We start from the raw sequence: 19,498 nt of genomic DNA on the forward strand, positions 1-19,498 counted from the left end.
GCGGCCTTTCCTCCCCTCGAGGCCTGCTAACTATGATGAAGCGTAAGAGAAGATTCCTTTGAGATTTATGGAGTAAATGCCTCATAAAATAGATTATTTAAGCAGCATACAAGGCAAACAAACCATTGTTGTTGTTTAGTCATTTAGTCGTGTCCGACTCTTCGTGACCCCATGGATCAGAGCACACCAGGCACTTCTGTCTTCCACTGCCTCCCACAGTTTGGTCAAACTCATGCTGGTAGCTTCAAGAACACTGTCCAGCCATCTCATCCTCTGTCGTCCTCTTCTCCTTGTGCCCTCCATCTTTCCCAACATCAAGGTCTTTTCCAGGGAGTCTTCTCATGAGGTAGCCAAAGTATTGGAGTCTCAACTTCAGGATCTGTCCTTCCAGTGAGCACTCAGGGCTGATTTCCTTAAGAATGGATAGGTTTGATCTTGCAGTCCATGGGACTCTCAAGAGTCTCCTCCAGCACCATAATTCAAAAGCATCAATTCTTCGGTGATCAGCCTTCTTTAAGGTCCAGCTCTCACTTCCATAAACAAACCATTAAGCACACATAAAATACAGAACTTCCTCAAATGGCCAATGGTGATACAAGATACACAGTATGGGATTGTTGTTTTTTGTTTTTGTTTTAGAATAATGGTGTGTCAGTATTATTTACAGCCTTGAGTAATTCAGAGGACAATGGGGATTTTCTTGGAATAATAATTGAAAGGTGTGCTCCTAAGTCCTAACACCTTAGCCTTGACCATACACATGCCTACCTCAAATTAGCTATGTGGGCCTCACTGAACAAGAAAAATAAAGGACACAAAACCAAACCTTTTACTGTATTGGGAATAACATGTTCAAAATCCAGAAACTGACTGTGGACTCCATGTTATGAGAAAAAGAAAAAGGCCATTTCCAAGACTCTCTCCAATAATTTTTATTGGTTTTACAAAACAAATCACACATTTATCACATTTAAATTTTAAAATCAAACAAGATTCTTCCGAATCTAAGGACTTCCCTCCCCCCCTCTGTGGGTCCTTTATATAACGGTATCTAAAAAACTGCATATTCTAGTTCATCTGCACTATAGTCCTCCAAAATAACCAAAGTCTTTGTAACATTGCAGAAGTTATTGAAAGCCTGCCAAAGAGCTCAAGTGATTACAATACACTGTTCTTTTAAATACAGTCTGGGCAGGGACTAAGAGAGGGGAGTTGCCAGTTCAAAATATCCACTCAGCCTTGGACTCACTCAGTAATCTTAGGAAAGTCATCATAATCCCTCTGTGCCTTAACTTCTCACGTGCAAATGGGGATAATAATGTTTGCCTACCTTACAGGGTTGCTGTAAGGAGCAGTGAAACGGCGAGTGCAAAGTACATCTTTACCTTAAAAGTGCAACGGAAATGCTAAGAAATAGTGTTATAATAAAGGAAGAAATAAACTGCGGGTATGCACCGCTTGAATGCAAAAACGACAATGGAAACCCGGTGTTCAATAAATCCGCTCTCCTTCTCTGGGGGTCTGTGTTGCGGACCAGCATCCGGGACCTCCAGCAACACGGCTTGGGGGAGGAGGGATGCCGCTTACGTCATGGGGATTCCTGACGCGTCACGCCGGGGGCGTGACCGCAGGCAGTTTAAACTGCAGCGCGGCCCGGGAGCGGCCTCTTTTCGGCTAAGGCTAAAGAAGTGATTTAGAAGGGAGCCTCGGGCTTGATTCAAGCAGAAAGAAGGCGTGCGAGAGGAGGAGGTTGGGAAGCAGGATCTTGGCCCGCCTCTTCCTCTCCTTTCCCGGTTGAATTCAGGACCTTCCATGATGCACCCATTTGGAAAGAACATGTGAGGATTGTTTATAATATTCTGTTGGGGAAACTCAGCCAGATGGGCGGATGATGATGATGGTGATGATTATAGATCATCTTCAAGGTAGAGACGGGGACATGATCACCCCCTGGGGGACTCTTTTTGGTTGGGATCTGATGATTTGCGTCTACTGGTAGCGTAGCTTTTTACTGGGGAAGGGGAGACGAGGCTTAGGGTTTTCTCTTTCTTTGAAGCTCTTACTTCCGTGGTGCACAAATGTATAGGGCTGCTAATATTTTTTCACTGGCACATTTTTTAAAGATCTGTTGGCGTGAGGGATAGCTGCGCCTCCCTGGCAGCCAGGAGGTTGGGTTAGGAGACCACTGGATCACACCCGTGATTCTTGGGACTGTCCACTATACACGTGTGTTTTATTCTAGAGCCATGCATGCAAGATCAATCCGCCTTAAATACTTTGTGTACTCCCATCGCCTTGATTAAAAATATAACAGAGTAGCTGAAGTTGTTTCAGAGGCAACCTTCCTTTCGTGCAGTGCATCTTTCTTAATGCCACGGTCGCTTTACTCTGCTTTTGTTGTTCTGAATTTTGGACTAAGGGTCCATAAATCAGAGGAGATTGCCACGCCTTCAATTGCCTTCCTGTTCTTTTGTTTGGGCGGCATCAAGGAGGTTTTCCCTTCACAGGGGCAAAGTGGAGATTATAATCTAAGGCAGATGGTGTTTAATTACAAACTCTGGGGTAATAAACATGAAGCAGGGATGTGTGATTGCCTGGAAGGCCCATCCTTCTCACCTTAGTGGCAGTGTCTAAATTTTCCTTCCTTCCTTGGAAAAGGTGTAATTAGGCTCATGGGCTTTTTGTGATGGATGAAATATTCATTGTGGCGATCACACAAAGAATCATTGTTGAAGGAAAAGGTGGGGTTTTTTTGTCCTGCCTGCTCATGTTCTTCCACAGGAAGATTTCAGTTGTAGAGAACAAAGAGTTTTCACTGTGGGGACAGCCAGCAACCAAAAGAAAGGCCTTCTCTCAGCCAAGATGTAACTTGCAAAAATGCTGGGCCTTTTAAAGAGGGTTCGTTGTAGTTGTTATATTTTTACACCCTCTGAACAATGGTATCAACAGGCCACTCACCTCTTTCTCAACCTTTTATTGAAACAAGTGGCCTAGCAGGAAGTGGTAGCTTTGATCTAATAAACAATCTTTACCTGTTCATATTTATATTGATTATATTGATGCGTCTGCATATTTTTATGCAAAAGAAAAGGAACTTATATCGATGTTTTGAGAGTACATTCAAATTCAGGTGGCAATCTTACACATACATGGGAGTAAGACTGAATTTAATAATTCCGGGTAGACGTATGTAGGATTAGCAGTCAAAGCCTTGCCATATTGCACTGGCTAAGGCACATGGAGGGGGAACATTTTTCTTCTTCTTTTGCTATGCCAGTTCCAGGCTGACTTGGCCTAGCATCTGTGATAGGAATTTTGAGGTCTTAGATATATGATAATGTTCATAAGTGTACCAACCAAGCATGTACATAGATCAGCACAGGAAGACCGACCTGAAACCATTTTGATTCCCAAACTGACCAAAAGTTTTCCCTGCAAGGAGGGAGGAGGGTCAGGGAGCCTTCCCATTGTCTCAAGAATTGAGCAATCAGCATTTTAATGGGTGACAGTCTATCAGGAAAGGCGAGCAGAAAATGGGTGACAATCAGGAAAGACAATCAGGAAAGGAAATCAGATAACCTGGCAAACAGGAAAAACAACATTCAAATTTCTGTTTTAGACCGCCTTTTCTGTGATGTAGGTATGATGTATCTGGGGGGTGGTCTTAGGTTACACCCCTTCTGTGATGTATGTATGATGTTTCTGGGGTGGTCTTGATCTACAGGGTGGCAATCTCAAAAGTCTTTATAAGGCCTTGTGCGCCATTGTTCTGGGTTCCTCCTCTTTTCCTGCGTGTAAGGGGAGCACCCTGTTGCAACAGATCAATAAAGATCAAGCTTACTAGCTGCTTTGCGTCTCAATATTCTCTGGTTGGCCTCTGTTACTTTCTCCTACCAATAGGGAACCTACGTAAGGACTCTATATGGGCTCTTGGATACCCCATAAGGGAAAAGGACAATTTTTGTTTACAACACTTCTTTGTGGAGGAACTGTGGGGCTTAATTAAGATGCATCATCAGTAAGGGGTGCGTCCTGCCCCCCAGAACTTTATTGGGCTAGTGAAGCTGGGACTAACAGAGGGGACCCCACCATCCTACCCCAAGCTATCAATATGGTACAGGCTTATTACAGGCTGACAAACCTAACTTTTAAGGTCCTTCAGCCACAGAACTTAACCTCCCATGCAGATCCTTGCACAAGGTTTGTGCTATCATTTTACTTCCATTACTGTATAATAATTTTTATTCTACTTTTCCGTTTAAAAAAACCTGAACAGGACTTACAGGGCTTGGAGTATTACATTGAAATACTATCATAAAATGCAAAGGTAGAAACCATATTAAAACAGCAGAATAGATAGTGATATTTGCTTCCAGGTTAGCAGAATAACAATGTAAGCAATTAAACATTTAAAATATTTATTACTGCAACCTTTTCAGGAGGACCCAGTTGTGTTTGGGTTGGGTATTTTATTGGAATTTTTTTGGGGGGGTAAAATGGCTGACATACAGTGGTATCTCGGGTTATGAACTGAATTCGTTCTGGAGGTCCGTTCTTAACCCGAAACTGTTCTTGAGGTGTGCTTTCACTAATGGGGCCTCATGCTGCCAGCATGCAATTTCTGTTCTTATCCTGGGGCAAAATTCGCAACCCAGAGCAACTACCGTACTTCTGGGTTAGCGGAGTTCGTAACCCGAAGCGTTTGTAAACTGAAGCGTTTGTAACCCGAGGTACCACTGTATTGGCCAAGAATTGTTAAAGCAGTGACATTGTTAGAACCCCATTAAATGTTATTATCAACTACCTTATTAACTTGGTCAACAACAAAATATATATTATTTATTTTATTTTATATTTTATTATATTTATTTTATATTTATTATATTTATTTATTTATTTAACAAAATGTAATTTTATTGCGGGGCAAGGAAATTAACTTATATAATACTTTTCTAAAGTTCTTAATTTTTAACAATCTTTGGTAAGGTTTATGTAAGTGCAAATGATTCACTAAACAGCTCTTTTTATTTTTCTCATGGAATGCCATGCTAATCCTGAAGAGCTGTGTTTTCTTTTGAAAATGGAAGAGCTTCAACTAACTGACGAATAAAAAACTAAGCACAGTAGCTACAGAATTTTAAAGAATTCTTTAAAATAAATTTAAAAAGAAAGTATTTGTTAAAAAAGTAATTTTGTGGTTCCTACAGTGACCTACAGGGGTCACCAGTGATGTTTGTCATTGCTGACTGCTTTCCCTCTTGTTTGGAAATGCCTGTACTTATGGCAGTTTACCAGTAGGGTAATAATATTTTTTTGCCCCGTGCATCTGACTGGGATACCCCAGCCACAAACCTCAAACATTAAAACATTAAAAACGTCCTGATACAGGGCTGCCTTGAGATGTCTTTTAAAAGTTGTATAGTTATTTATCTCCTATACATCTGATGGGAGGGCATTCCACAGGGAGGGTGCTAATACTGAGAAGGCCCTTTGCCTGGTTCCCTGTAACTTCACTTCTCACAGTAAGGGAACTGCCAGAAGGTCCTTGGAGCTGGACCCCTAAGTGTCCAGTCTGAATGATAGGTGTGGAGACACTCCTTCAGGTAGGGTGTACTTTTTAAAGCTAACGTGCTAAATTTGCCCCCTGACTACTGAGTGGGACATGTTGTTGTTGTTGTTCCCTGTCCATCTGACTTGATTTCCAGCACATATAAAAACATAATGATATGACAAAGGGAGTAGACTTCCCTTCTGATCTTGCTAACTAATGACACCAAAATAAAAAAAATTAAAGGTAGGCTGGCAAGTACAAAGATCTTCTTCTCTTCATAATAGTCAAATAGTAGACTTTCAGTTGGCAATAGCTGGTGGCTGATCAGTAGACCAGCATGCTAACTTTAAATTACCCCCTTCTAATGTGCCCTGAAATCTCTTCAACAGACCTGAACTCCAAGGCTTTTGAGGATCAGGAGCATAATCTGCCCCCAGTGGCCTGTCTACAGTGAGAAAAAGAGGTTGAACCAACAAAAGGTGAGTTTGTCCAGGGTGGTTGTCTACCAGCTCCATTTGGTATGCCGGCTGAGACCCTTCCTGCCTGCACACTGTCTCATTGGAGTGGTACATGCACTGGTTATCTCCTGCTTGGACTACTGCAATGTGCTCTACATAGGGCTACCTTTGAAGGTGACTTTGAAACTATAACTAATCCAAAGAAGGGGAAAGATTTATAATGTTTTTAAGAGACCACTGTAAACAAATGAAAACATTAGCAGGACTTTAATAACACTTGTAACGTAACAAATACTTTGGACAATAGAGAGAGACTTAAAATATGGATGATGAAATAATATGCAGTTGAAAATGTTGACAATAGGACCCATGGAAGGGATGGAGGGAAGTCATGAGATTCAGAGGAATCTCAAAATTTGAGTATGTATTTGATATTGTTATAATTTTACATTTGTAAAATCAAATGAAAAATATTTATGCAACTACAATTAATCCAGAATGTGGCTGCCAGACTGGTGATTGGCAGCAGCCACTGGGACCATAAAACATCAGTCCTGAAAGACCTATATTGGCTTCCAATACGTTTCCAAGCAGAATTTAAAGTGTTGCCGCTGACCTTTAAAGTGTATACCTGAAGGAGTGTCTCCACACCCATCATTCAGCCCTGACACTGATGTCTAGTTCTGAGGGCCTTCTGACTGTTCCCTCACTGTGAGAAGTGAGGTTACAGGGAACGAGGCAGAGAGCCTTCTTGGTAGTGGTGCCTGCCCTGTGGAACGCCTCCCATCAGATGTCAAGGAGATAAAGAACTGTACAACTTTTAGAAGACATTTGAAGGCAGCCCTGTATAAGGAAGTTTATACAGGGTTTAATGTTTAATGTTTTATGCTTTTATGTTTGTTGGAAGCCGCCCAGAGTGGCTGGGGCAACCCAGTCAGATGGATGGGGTACAAATAATGAAATTATTATTATTATTATTATTATTATTATTATTATTATTATTATTATTATTGCAGGGGTAAAGAGACTACGCAAGGCCAAAGCCAATTAGAAGCAAGCGGTCCAAATTGTTAGTCCTCATTCCTCTGTATGCAGATTCAAATTTTTGTGAAACTCAAAGCCAATCACTAATCAGAAGGACTATTCCAAGGCCTTGTAGGAAGGAGTTCTGATGGCCCTCTGACCTTGCCCGACACCTGCATTTTAGGAATACAGCAGCTAACAGTTCCCAGTTGGTGATGAATCAACACTCCCAGTCCAAGAAGTCCTTCAGCTGTGAGAATTGCGGGAAGAGCTTCCGGTGGCCTTCCGACCTTGCTAGACATGAACTCGCTTGCCGTAGGAGATTAAGGACAGACAAGAGCATCCAATCCCAGAAGTCCTACGTCTGTGAGACATGTGGGGAAAACATCCAGTCATCTACTAACCTTGCTCATCATAAATTCTCTTGCAGTGGAGGGAAGATAAAGACTGACCAGAACACTCCCTCCAAGGCATCCTACATCTGTGATCTATGTGGGAAGAACTTCCAGTGGCGTTCAGACCTTGCTAGACATAAACTCTCTTGCCATAGGAGAACATTAAGGACAAGCAAGAAGTCCTATGCCTGTGAGAAGTGTGGGAAAAACTTCCAGTCATCTACTGTCCTTGCCTGTCATAAATGCTCTTGCTGTGGGGAAAAGGTAAAGACTGGCCAGAACAGCCCCTCCAAGGCATCCCACATCTGTCGTCTATGTGGGAGGAACTTCCGGTGGCCTTCAGACCTTGCTAGACATGAACCCGCTTGCCGCAGGAGAATGTTACAGGAAAGCAAGAGCACCCAGTCCCAGAAGTGTGGGAAAAACTTCCACTCAGTTACTAAACTTGCTCATCATAAATACTCTTGCTGTCACGGAAAGGTAAAGACTGGCCAGAACAGCCCCTCCAAGGCATCCCACGTCTGTGGTCTATGTGGGAGGAACTTCCGGTGGCCTTCAGACCTTGCTAGACATGAACCCGCTTGCCGCAGGAGAATGTTACGGGCAAGCAAGAGCACCCAGTCCCAGAAGTCCTACGCCTGTGAGAAGTGTGGGGAAAACGTCCAGTCAGTTACTAAACTTGCTCATCATAAACGCTCTTGCTGTGGAGAAAAGGTAAAGACTGACCAGAACAGCCCCTCCAAGGCATCCCACATCTGTGGTCTATGTGGGAGGAAATTCCGGTGGCCTTCAGACCTTGCTAGACATGAACTCGCTTGCCGCAGGAGAACATTAAGGACAGACAAGAGCATCCAATCCCAGAAGTCCTACGTTTGTGAGAAGTGTGGGGAAAACGTCCAGTCAATTACTAAACTTGCTCATCATAAACGCTCTTGCTGTGGAGAAAAGGTAAAGACTGACCAGAACAGCCCCTCCAAGGCATCCTACACCAGTTGTCTATGTGGGAAGAATTTCCGGTGGCCTTCAGACCTTACTCGACATGCGGACACTCACTCTGGAAAGGCAGTAACAGAGCAGAGCACAGCCTCCAAGGAGCTTGACATTTGTGATCACACTGGGGAAGGCTTTGACAGTCTTGCCCAACATAAACTCAGTCACCCTAGGGGGGAACAACAGATTGAAGCACCCGGGCACAACAGCCAGACAACAGAACAGAGCATCAGTATCCATAAGCCCTTTCTTTGTGACCAGTGTGGGCAAGGCTTTCCGTGGCTTTCTGACCTCATTCAACATTTGATTGTTCATCCTGGAGAGCAACTTTATGGCTGTGACATTTCCCACTTGCAACCGATAAAGAACAATGAATCACATCAGGAAAACAATGAGGAGGAAGGCCAGAGTAATTGTGAGGAAGATGTCTCTGTGGAGAACATCTCTGGAGAGTATCTGCAACGCCTTTCCCCCCTGTGTTCTGGGGAACCTTGCAAACCTTTAGCCTGTCAGAAAGCCTGTGAGTGTGGCAAATGCCATTTTAGAGCACACAGTGACCCTGAAGTGCTTCCACCAAACATTGTGTGGGAAATTGGGGTTGAGGGCATGCCTCATCCCCTGTTCCAAAAGCAGCCTTCTGAGAGTGGGTACTGTGGGACTGATGGTGAGAACGTCAACCCACAGCCCACCGAGCTGTCTCCCTTCCATGTTGACATCAAACCCAGCACTGAGTTGACCCCCATTTTGAGTTCCCGTGAGGCAGTCTCTGTGGACTGCCCTGTCCCAAGCGCCTCAAGGGGGCTACAGAGGAAGGCTTCGACTGAAAGCATCACCAGTCCTACTGAGCAACCACAAGCTGTGCCCAGTCAACACCCTAAGGTGCCCCGATTCCTGAGCACTCCAAGCCTGTTGATGGAGGGAGCTTCCTCACTAGTGGAAGGGGACAAGCCTTATGCTTGTCCCAAGTGCCCAAAGCAGTTCAGCTTGACTTCATACCTGTCAAAGCACCTGCTCACCCACCGGGCGGGGAAGCCATATAAATGTTCCACCTGCGGTAAGGTCTTTGCCCAGCGTTCGTATCTGACCAAGCATCAGGAGGTGCACACAGCGAGCTTGGAGCATGAATGCCTCGTTTGCGGAAGCTTCTTCACGCGGTCTGAATATCTCAAGAAGCACATGCGCAGGCACAGAAGGTTGGACCAGCCCAAATCTTAGGTGGCAGGCGATCTTTAAAGGGCAGCTTTACAGCTGTGGCAAGCTCCCTTTTGGATGCACCAGAACATTTCAGGCCTCCTTTTCTCCTCCTTCTAAGTATATGCATTGTCTTTTTTGTGTGTGCAGTGTGCTAATGCTCTCCCTTCGCTGTTGGTACATTGTGATTGGCTGAGTGGGTCAAACACACATGTCCTGAGCTTGATTGGGTCAGCTGAGGGTCAATAGATATATCCTTGTTTTCATGGCCCTGAAGCTCCCCTGAGGGACATTAGAGAAACCTCAGACTCATGCCCAGTATGTTGGGGTCCTTTACTCTGCCTCCGTCAAACTAGGGATGAGATGGAACAGAGGCAAGCAAGCAGCCACTTTGAGGACTGCTTAAGTTAATTGATTTCAGATTAATTGCATACCACAAAAAACCAAGGATGCCTTTGTGAGGATTCTGAAGGCAGGAGACAGCTTATTTATTTTAGGTGTGAGATAACGTGACAGTGTAAAGCAGGGGTCAGCAACCTTTTTCAGCCGTGGGCCAGTCCCTCAGACCATGTGGTGGACCAGACTATATTTTGAAGAAAAAAATGAACGAATTCCTGTGCCCCACAAATCACCCAGAGACGCATTTTAAATAAAAGCACACATTCTACTCATGTAAAAACACCAGGCAGGCCCCACAAATAACCCAGATATGCATTTTAAATAAAAGAACACATTCTACTCATGTAAAAACATGCTGATGTAAAAACACTCAATCCGTGGGCCGGATTGAGAAGGCGATTGGGCCGCATCCAGCCCATGGGCCTTAGGTTGCTTACCCCAGTGTAAAGACTTATTACGGACTGCCAGAAGGAAAGACCAAGTTGATTAGCTCCCACTCCATTCCATTTTGGTATGGGGAATGTTCATCAATACAAAAGAAGAGTCATTATTTTAAAAAGTACCATCTCTGGTACTCTACTTTCAGCAAGTTGTCTCCTCCTTCTCTTCATAACCTGGTCCTCAAAACTACAGGGTCAAGAAGATGATGTCACCACTGGCATCATCAACAAGTCATAATCGTCACCTTAAAATATATGCTTCAACCTTCTGGTCTGCTGGAACAGAGCAGCCCTTCCCCTCCCAGGCAATACATAAACAGAACATACAGGGCCTCGACCATCTGCAAGCCCAGGTAAACCCAGCTTCTGGCTAGGGTTGGAGAGAAAAGGCTTTCTATGTGGTTTCTATGTTCTATGGATGCAGGAATATTTTTTTCTTTTTTAAAATGAAAGCTGAAAATTCAGGGGAAAGACCTGAAAAATCCTCGTGGGGATTGGGCTCCAGTGCAATGGCTCTGAGGCAAGAGATGATCCAAAGTTTAAAGGGACACTTTGGGATCAAGAGGTTTCTGGGTTTACCTTGCAGAAAGTGACGAACATACAAATGGATCTTGGAGACCCTAAGACTTGTGCTGCTTAATCATCCTTTGTTATAGGGCAGTCTCCCCTACTTTGTCATAGGTATGAAGTACAGTAATACAAAGCGTTCTGGAGGAGAAACCAAATGGTGTTGCAGCTGAACTGAAACTGCAAGCTATTTGTAATGTGTCTGTTAACTATGGAATGACAGGTTGAGGAAAATGCTGTTCTTAATAATGCTTTAAAATATGTTTATTATTGAGGTGTTTGCCATCTTGCCTCCTGAAGGGCAGTTTACAAATAATGCATTACAGCAGATACACTTTGGCAGCAATCCTGTGCACACTTTCCTGGCTGTAAGCCCTTTGGACACAGTAGACATTCTACATAAACACATATAGGATTGCATTGTTCATATCTAGCAAGAGTCTAGAGTGAGATTTCGTTATTTCAAAATGCCTCCCCCACCCCCCATGACCTCCAGAGAGGTAGCTGTGTTGGTCTATTGCAACAAAAACAAAGAGCCTTTGATACCTTAAAATCATTTTATTATGTTATACACTTCTAGGTATAAACAGGAGTGCCAATCTGAACTTTTGACATGGTTTATTACTGCAGGTCATGGCATTAGTACAGTTGGTATCATTCAATATGAAATATACCCCTAAATGATCTTTCCTGAGCGTGGTCTAGTTCTTAGTGCAAACATGTCCTGGAAGCCACTCACAAGGAGAATTCCTGAGCTCCTAAGACTTTTATGTAAAGGTCAGCACAAGTAATGCACTAGTTACCAGCAAAATTAAAGCAATGTTTTCTTTAAAAGAATGGATTCCATAGATTATAACCATTTTAATCAGGGCTCACTAGAATTATACTCTTTCAGCTACCACTTTAGCAGAGTCCATGAAATAGGAATCGGGCAGGAACTTAATAGCAAATGGGTGATAGGAACAAATAAACATAGGTATTCTAAGAAATTACTCATCTCAAAGACCCCTTCCCCTTTCTATTAGGATGCATTGGCCAAAAATTAGTACAGAACATTAGATTTTTCAGTGGTTTGTTGATCAAGGAGCTCCACTATACACAGTGTCTTCAAGAAACTAGCACATACTTTGCATCAAGATAGGTATGGCCTTCCCCTTCCCTTTCTAACTTTACTTTTAACTCACTTCCTCTAAATTTTTGGGAATAGGGATCATTTTACACTTTAGATCAAGGTGTGTTTGTGTTGTGAGATTTGCCGCCTGCTTATTTTGTAACTTTGCTGGCCAAAGCAGCACCCATTTATTCTGTCGCTTTCATTTTGTGTAATAAACCAATTCTCCTTCCTCTGTCGTGAGAACTTCTTGTGGGTATAAGGTTAAGGTTAAACACCTTAACAACAAACACATGTTGTAAATAGCAAAAGATCCCCAAAGTCTCTTGGCTTAACATTAAGTGTGCCCATAAGACAACATGGGTTCTGGTCACAGATGCAGGTGTTAAATGCACCTCTTGTAGCACATGGACTTCAGTCCATTGAATATGTGCATTATGCTGAGCTAGAGTTAGATGCAAACAGTATTTTTTGGAGGGCTGGGGGAATTGCAAGCAATGAGGTCAAAGTGAAATGGAATGCAGAAAAGTACAGATGGTGATTTATATAATTGTTGTTTAGTAATTTAGTCATGTTCGACTCTTTGTGACCCCATGAACCAGAGCATGCCAGGCACTCCTGTCTTCCACTGCCTCCCACAGTTTGGTCAAACTCATGTTCCAAGTGTCCCTATTTTCCAGGGACGTCCTTGGATTTAGAGAAGCCCTGTCCCTGTTTCTGATTTGATCCTGGAATGTCCCACTTTGATGATGATGATAATAATGATAAGCCCAACTCTTGGCGGCTTTACACAGAACATTAAAAACAGAATAAAACTTCAAACATTAAAAACATCCCTGAACAGGGCTGCCTTCAGATGTCTTCTAAAAGTCGGATAGTTGTTTATTTCCTTGACATCTGACGGGAGGGCATTCCAAAGGGTGGGCGCCACCACCAAGAAGGCCGTCTACCTGGTTGTCCCTATTTTCATTGGAGAAATGTTGGAGGGTATGGAGTTATCCAGCCCCGAAGCCTTCTGAAGGCAACCATGTATAGGGAAGTTTTTGAGTGTTTTATTTTGTTTTTGTATATGTTGGAAGCTGCTCAGAGTGGCTGGGCCAACCCAGTAAAATGTGTGGGGTATAAATAGTAAACTCACCATTATAAAATGGGATGTCCCTAATGTTGAAGGGGATGCATGATTTGTTGCAGCTGGGGGGGGGGGGATTGAGACATCCAGTTCTGCTCCTGCAGGTGCCCCATGGCGTTTCTTCTCTCTGCGCTCCTCCACGTGGTTATTCCTCCTCTGGTCACTGCTATGAATACATAACCTGTCTACATGCCATGAAAGCTGATGCCGTAATACATCTTCGTTGTAAATGTATGCAGGTGTGCTTAACTAAAACAGCCCTGCCAATAACTGCTCATACTCAACACAGAGAGGCCAGATTTAAGCCTTATCTGGTATTCCTGTTCAAGCATCTTTCACAGATGTATTCAACTATCTGGAGGAAAGGGGCTATCTCAGAAGATGGAGCAGACTTGCTCTCTGTTGCTCCAGAAGGCAGAGGGTGGACATCTTTTCAAGGTAGCCGACTGTAGCTGAGGATTAGAAGGAACTTCCTAATACCATGAGCTACTGAATAGTGACGCAGACGATGCAGAAGGTGGCAAGCTGTCCTTCAAGTAGAGATTGCGTGGCCATCTGTCAGGGAAGCTGTAGTTGTAAGATGTCTAATTGAATGTGGGAGTGGAGTAGATGACCTCCAAGATACCTTCTGACTTCAAAATTTTGTGAACTCAGGTTTGGGAACACAGTTGGTTCAGGGAACTGGTCATCTCTAGTATCTGGCTGCATCATGAGATGCATTTTACCACATGCTCACAAGAAATGTGAGGGAGCCGGACTGTGATAACCTGCACTAGGTAGCCAGGTGCAACAGATTCCAAATACCATAAAATATTTCCACACCAAGTAACCTTTTGGGGAACAGGTGTATTTATTTACCTATAAAGCTGTGCAGGTGTAACAAAGTGTGTCCCCTAGTTGTGAGACCATCTGGTAATATATTGAATCAGTTTGGGATTCCTAAACAGTCAATTCTGATAATTCTGGGTCACTTCCATTTATTACCCGTGGCTCCCATTACCGTCATATAATACAAGGACCTCCAGTCCGATATTGAGAGGGTATAGTTCTTCCACCAGCAATATAGAGCCAGAAATAAGTGCAGACCTCTAAACACCCCACTGTCTTCAACCCCCTTCCTCTGCAGTTGTTGGAAACATGTCAGAGCTGGAAAAAACTTTCCGCAAATTTGCCGTGTATGGGGAAACGAGCAGCAGCGGCAATGAAATAACGGGCAAGAACTTCTCCAAGATGTTGAAGGAGTGTGATGTGATGGACGGGAAGTTTGTGACCAGCACTGATGTGGATATCCTCTTCAACAAAGTCAAGTGAGCCATGGGGTGGGAGAGGCAGTGTCTGGTGAGGAATGCTGCAACCACATGGCAAGGCCACTATATTAAGTGTTCACTGCAAGGCTCTGGCCCAGAAATTGCACTTTCTCAGGTACCAAGCCTTTAAACTCTGCAAATAAAAAGTCAGTGTATTAAATCTTAGGACAGGAGTCCCCAAACTTTTTAAACAGTGGGTGAGTTCACTGTCCCTCAGACACAGTTGGGGGCCGGACTATAATTTGAAAAAATTCCTGAAAAATATGAACAAATTCCTATGCACACTGCACATATTTTATTTGCAGTGCACAAAACCAATGAGACCAATCCTTCCCTTTTATGTTGCCTGAAAAGCAGGAGTGTACCCAGGGGTTGGCCCCAGTAAAAGGCGCAGACCAATGGGAGTGCAAAAATTGCACTCCTATTCTGGCTCATCTCTGGCAAGGATGCAAGGGACCGATACAGCTCCTTGCCAAGGGCACAACGAAGCCTAGGTATGCCTCTCCTGATAAGCCAGCTCTACCGGGTAGCATAGCAGCTGAACTCATTGCTCCTCTCTCACACCAGCCTTCTGCTTTGTCCCATACTTAACTGACTTGTACATGGTGACAGCACCACCCAACCCACCTGGGTAAAGTCCAAAAGTTCTCATGCGCTCTGGAGGAAAATCCTTTCCCCTTCGATTCCTCTTGTCAGAATTCCTCCTTGACAGGAGACTGAGCGCATGGTGAGGCTTCTGTGGCTTCTGCACACTGAGGTAAATCTGGCATGGTGAGGTGTTTCTGTTGAAAAGAACATGTGCACGCGAGGGTTCTTTTCAAGGAAACCCCTTGCCATGCCAGGTTTACCTCTGTGCGCGGGGTCTGCTCAGTCAGTCCCCGTGTGCTGGGGGCCGGATTTATGAGCCTGGCAGGCTGGATCCGGCCCTTGGGCTGTAGTCTGGGGATCCCTACCTTAGGAGGTTAAACTCCCCCCCCCAAACAACCCCAGCCCACTGAAGATTGAGCACACTCAGAGGCCACAAAATGCTCTTTCTCTTTGAAAAGACATCTGAAGGCAGCCCTGTTTAGGGAAGCTTTTAATGTTTGATGCATTACTGTATTTTAATATTTTGTTGGAAGCCGCCCAGAGTGGCTGGGGAAGCCCAGCCAGATGGGCGGGGTATAAATAATAATTTATTATTATTATTATTATTAGGCTGGAATTCCCTGTGTAGAAGAAATAATGGAATGGAATATCCTAGAAAAAGGTGGGCTAGCTTGCTGGAACCCTGAACAGGACCACTCTTAATTGAATCCAAATCTTTATTTCAGACAGACCAGCATATAGGAACACTCTATGCGGCAACATTTTGTTGTAGGGCCCACTTGTTCCTCCATAGTCTGATATAGTGGCAAAGAATGTGCAGTATGGTTTGGGTAGTTCTAGGTTAAAATCTCACCTCAGGCATAATGAGCCTGGATAGCTCAGTTGGTTAGAACATGGCGCCGATAACGCCAGGGTTGCAGGTTCATTCCCTGTATGGGACAACTGCATCTTCCTGCTTTGCAGTCAATTGGACCAGATGAGCCTCAGAGTCTCTTTCAACTCTACAGTTCTATGATTCTTTCCCCAACTATTTCTCCCCGGGGCTAAGATCCAAGATGTAACTGAACGACTGCAAGGAATCATAAAACCCACTGACAAATACCCCTTCCTCTTGGTTCATGTGGGAGCCAATGACACTGCAAGCAATAGCCTCCAGAAGATCAAAAGAGACTACGAGGCTCTGGGCAGGAAATTGAAGCAATTAAATGCACAAATTGTCATCTCATCTGTCCTACCAGTTGAACGACGTGGCCCAGGGAGAGAGGGGAAAATAGTGGAAGTGAACAGCTGGCTTCGCAAATGGTGTGAACAGGAACGGTTTGGATTCTTAGATCACGGACTGCAGTTTCTTGAAGATGGACTTCTGGCAAGCGATGGGCTGCACCTCACAACAGTTAGGAGGAATGTTTTTGCCAAAAATCTCAGAGCACTCTCAGAGCACTCACCAAAGGGTGCTCATCCATGGTTCCTCTTCATCCTCGAGAAGAGTGACTAGTGGGGTGCCACAGGGTTCTGTCTTGGGCCCGGTCTTAGTCAACATCTTTATCAACAACTTGGATGATGGACTCAAGGGCATCCTGATCAAATTTGCAGATGACACCAAACTGGGAGGGGTGGCTAACACCCCAGAGGACAGGATCACACTTCAAAACGACCTTGACAGATTAGAGAACTGGGCCAAAACAAACAAGATGAATTTTAACAGGGAGAAATGTAAAGTATTGCACTTGGGCAAAAAAAATGAGAGGCACAAATACAAGATGGGTGACACCTGGCTTGAGAGCAGTATATGTGAAAAGGAGTCCTGGTTGACCACAAACTTGACATGAGCCAACAGTGTGACGCGGCAGCTAAAAAAGCCAATGCAATTCTAGGCTGCATCAATAGGAGTATAGCATCTAGATCAAGGGAAGTAATAGTGCCACTGTATTCTGCTCTGGTCAGACCTCACCTGGAGTACTGTGTCCGGTTCTGGGCACCACAGTTCAAGAAGGACACTGACAAACTGGAACGTGTCCAGAGGAGGGCAACCAAAATGGTCAAAGGCCTGGAAACGATGCCTTATGAGTAACAGCTAAGGGAGCTGGGCATGTTTAGCCTGGAGAAGAGGAGGTTAAGGGGTGATATGATAGCCATGTTCAAATATATAAAAGGATGTCACATAGAGGAGGGAGGAAGGTTGTTTTCTGCTGCTCCAGAGAAGCGGACACGGAGCAATGGATCCAAACTACAAGAAAGAAGATTCCACCTAAACATTAGGAAGAACTTCCTGACAGTAAGAGCTGTTCGACAGTGGAATTTGCTGCCAAGGAGTGTGGTGGAGTCTCCTTCTTTGGAGGTCTTTAAGCAGAGGCTTGACAACCATATGTCAGGAGTGCTCTGATGGTGTTTCCTGCTTGGCAGGGGGTTGGACTCGATGGCCCTTGTGGTCTCTTCCAACTCTATGATTCTATGATAATCAAGTCACTCTGCTTTCAGCCTCATCCCTGCAATATAGGGATGAGAATAATGGGCTGTTGAGAGAATTACTGAGGTAATCTCCTGTGCAAAACACTTTGCACACTTGAAATGTACTATATGAAATTATTAGGCCATTTCACACAGAACCCAGTTATGGCAATATTTTCACCCTCCATTCTGATTTGTGGTACGAATAAACTGTTTTGAGCAGAGCTAAGGCAGCCTTCTCAGCCACAAAGCATCTAAGGGTCTTTGACTCTTTAACTCGCCTCACAGGGTTGTTGTGAAGATGAAATGAGATAAGGAACTGCTCCAAGAGCCTTAGAGAAAGGGTGGGGCACAAATGTAGTTGAACAAATCAAATAGCCGCAGAGGCTATGAGCTAACAGCGTTCTCCCTCTGCAACCTTAAGGACCAAAGGGGCCCGCAACATGAACTACATCGAGTTCCAGCAAGCCATTAAGGAACTGAGCAGAAAGCGCTTCCAGGCAAAGTCCCCAGAGGAGGCTTTATTGGCCACATACCAGCTGATGGAGGGCAAAGAACCAACCAGCACAGGAACAGTGAGTGTGGCTTTCCTATGAAATGGGAGGCAGCCACTTGTTAAAAAAATAAATAAATAATGCATTTAAATTAATTAAGTCATTCAGGGAATACACACACACACACACACTGCATTTCTGTGGGAGGGCAGGAGAAATATACAGAATGTAGTACTGAGAATCCCAGCTTTATTTTTATTTTTTTAAGAAAAAAACAGTTTACAATCCTTATGGCTGGGAATATATGGCCCAAAACTGTAGGAACAATAACTCCTACAATCTCAGAAGGAATTAAGATGGGGAACAAGGTTTCAGCGCCCTGCATAAATCAAAGTAATTCATGTAAAATCGCAGGTCTGTAGCAGGAACCATGCAAAATGAGAAAATATTCAAATCCCACTTGATTTGCCTAATTTATAAAGGCTGCAGAATTCACCTCTCGGTGCAGAATTTGGATAGGAAGGAAGCTGCAGCATTGGCCTACAGACCAGCACGGGAACTTCTTTAAAAATGCCGCTGAGGAGGGGTTTATCCTGAAATGATTTGGGCATCGCAAATTTGACGGTCTCCATTTTTTTTTGCTGCAGATTTTGGATAGCTTGTACCTGTGTTTATTTTTGCGCATCCATGCCATCCCGCTTTCGGTGCCCGACACAAATGCGAAAGGCTTAGAGTTTAGACATTATCTTTGAGGGATGAGGCAACGAACACATCCACGCATTCCCCCACCTCATTATTTTGCATATTTAAGCATAAGCTCAGCGCTAACCCCTCCTTCCAAGCACCACCACTGCACCACTGACTTTCCACTTGCTTGTCTTGCAGAAATCAACCGCGGCTAGTGTTGTGGAGAGGCTGACAGACACCAGCAAATACACAGGCTCCCACAAGGAACGGTTCGATGAAACTGGCAAAGGCAAAGGGCTGGCTGGACGTACAGACCCGGTTGAAAGCCCCACTGGCTATGTCTCTGCCTACAAGGGGGCTGGAACCTACGACAAGTACCACTAGATGTGGGGCACAGCCTTCTGAAAACCTTGCCTGTTCCCACTGCCTTGGGAGGGGAAGGCAATAAACATCTGCTCTGATATGTTGCTCGCCCCTGGGTGTGTTTTTGGCTGTGTCCAGGCCTAATTTCATGCAGGTGGCAAGAAGTGAAAAAACTGGAATGGAGGAAGGGGTGTCAGAAAGAGAGGGGGGGAGGGGAAAGGCCTGCAAGGTAACGTCCCCCAAATTAGGAATAGAGAACTTCTAGGGCGCTGGCCAATATTGGCCACAATCAATGGGCCTAGATTCAGTGGCGTAGCGTGGGGGGTGCAGGGGGGGGCCGGGCGCAACATCGGGGGG

The 19,498-nt window shown here is 44.4% G+C and overlaps 1 protein-coding gene across 2 annotated transcripts; it reads left to right on the plus strand.

The window, feature by feature from the left end:
- The first annotated feature begins 1,711 nt into the window (after nucleotides 1–1,711).
- On the plus strand, nucleotides 1,712–19,241 carry LOC310663463 (tubulin polymerization-promoting protein family member 2-like). Of its 2 annotated transcripts, XM_083411301.1 has the most exons (5): nucleotides 1,712–1,838; nucleotides 5,941–6,030; nucleotides 14,381–14,561; nucleotides 18,022–18,172; nucleotides 18,977–19,241. In XM_083411301.1, exons 3-5 carry the CDS (start codon nucleotides 14,392–14,394, stop codon nucleotides 19,160–19,162), a joined length of 507 nt encoding a protein of 168 aa, XP_083267427.1. In that variant the 5' UTR covers nucleotides 1,712–1,838; nucleotides 5,941–6,030; nucleotides 14,381–14,391; the 3' UTR covers nucleotides 19,163–19,241. The 2 variants fall into 2 exon arrangements, with proteins under 2 accessions (XP_083267427.1, XP_083267426.1); XM_083411300.1 differs by lacking the exons at nucleotides 1,712–1,838; nucleotides 5,941–6,030 and adding an exon at nucleotides 10,682–10,800.
- Nucleotides 19,242–19,498: the final 257 nt, after the last annotated feature.

The sequence above is a fragment of the Podarcis tiliguerta genome (genome assembly GCF_965153285.1).
Source record: "Podarcis tiliguerta genome assembly, chromosome: 13".
Lineage (NCBI taxonomy): Eukaryota > Metazoa > Chordata > Lepidosauria > Squamata > Lacertidae > Podarcis > Podarcis tiliguerta.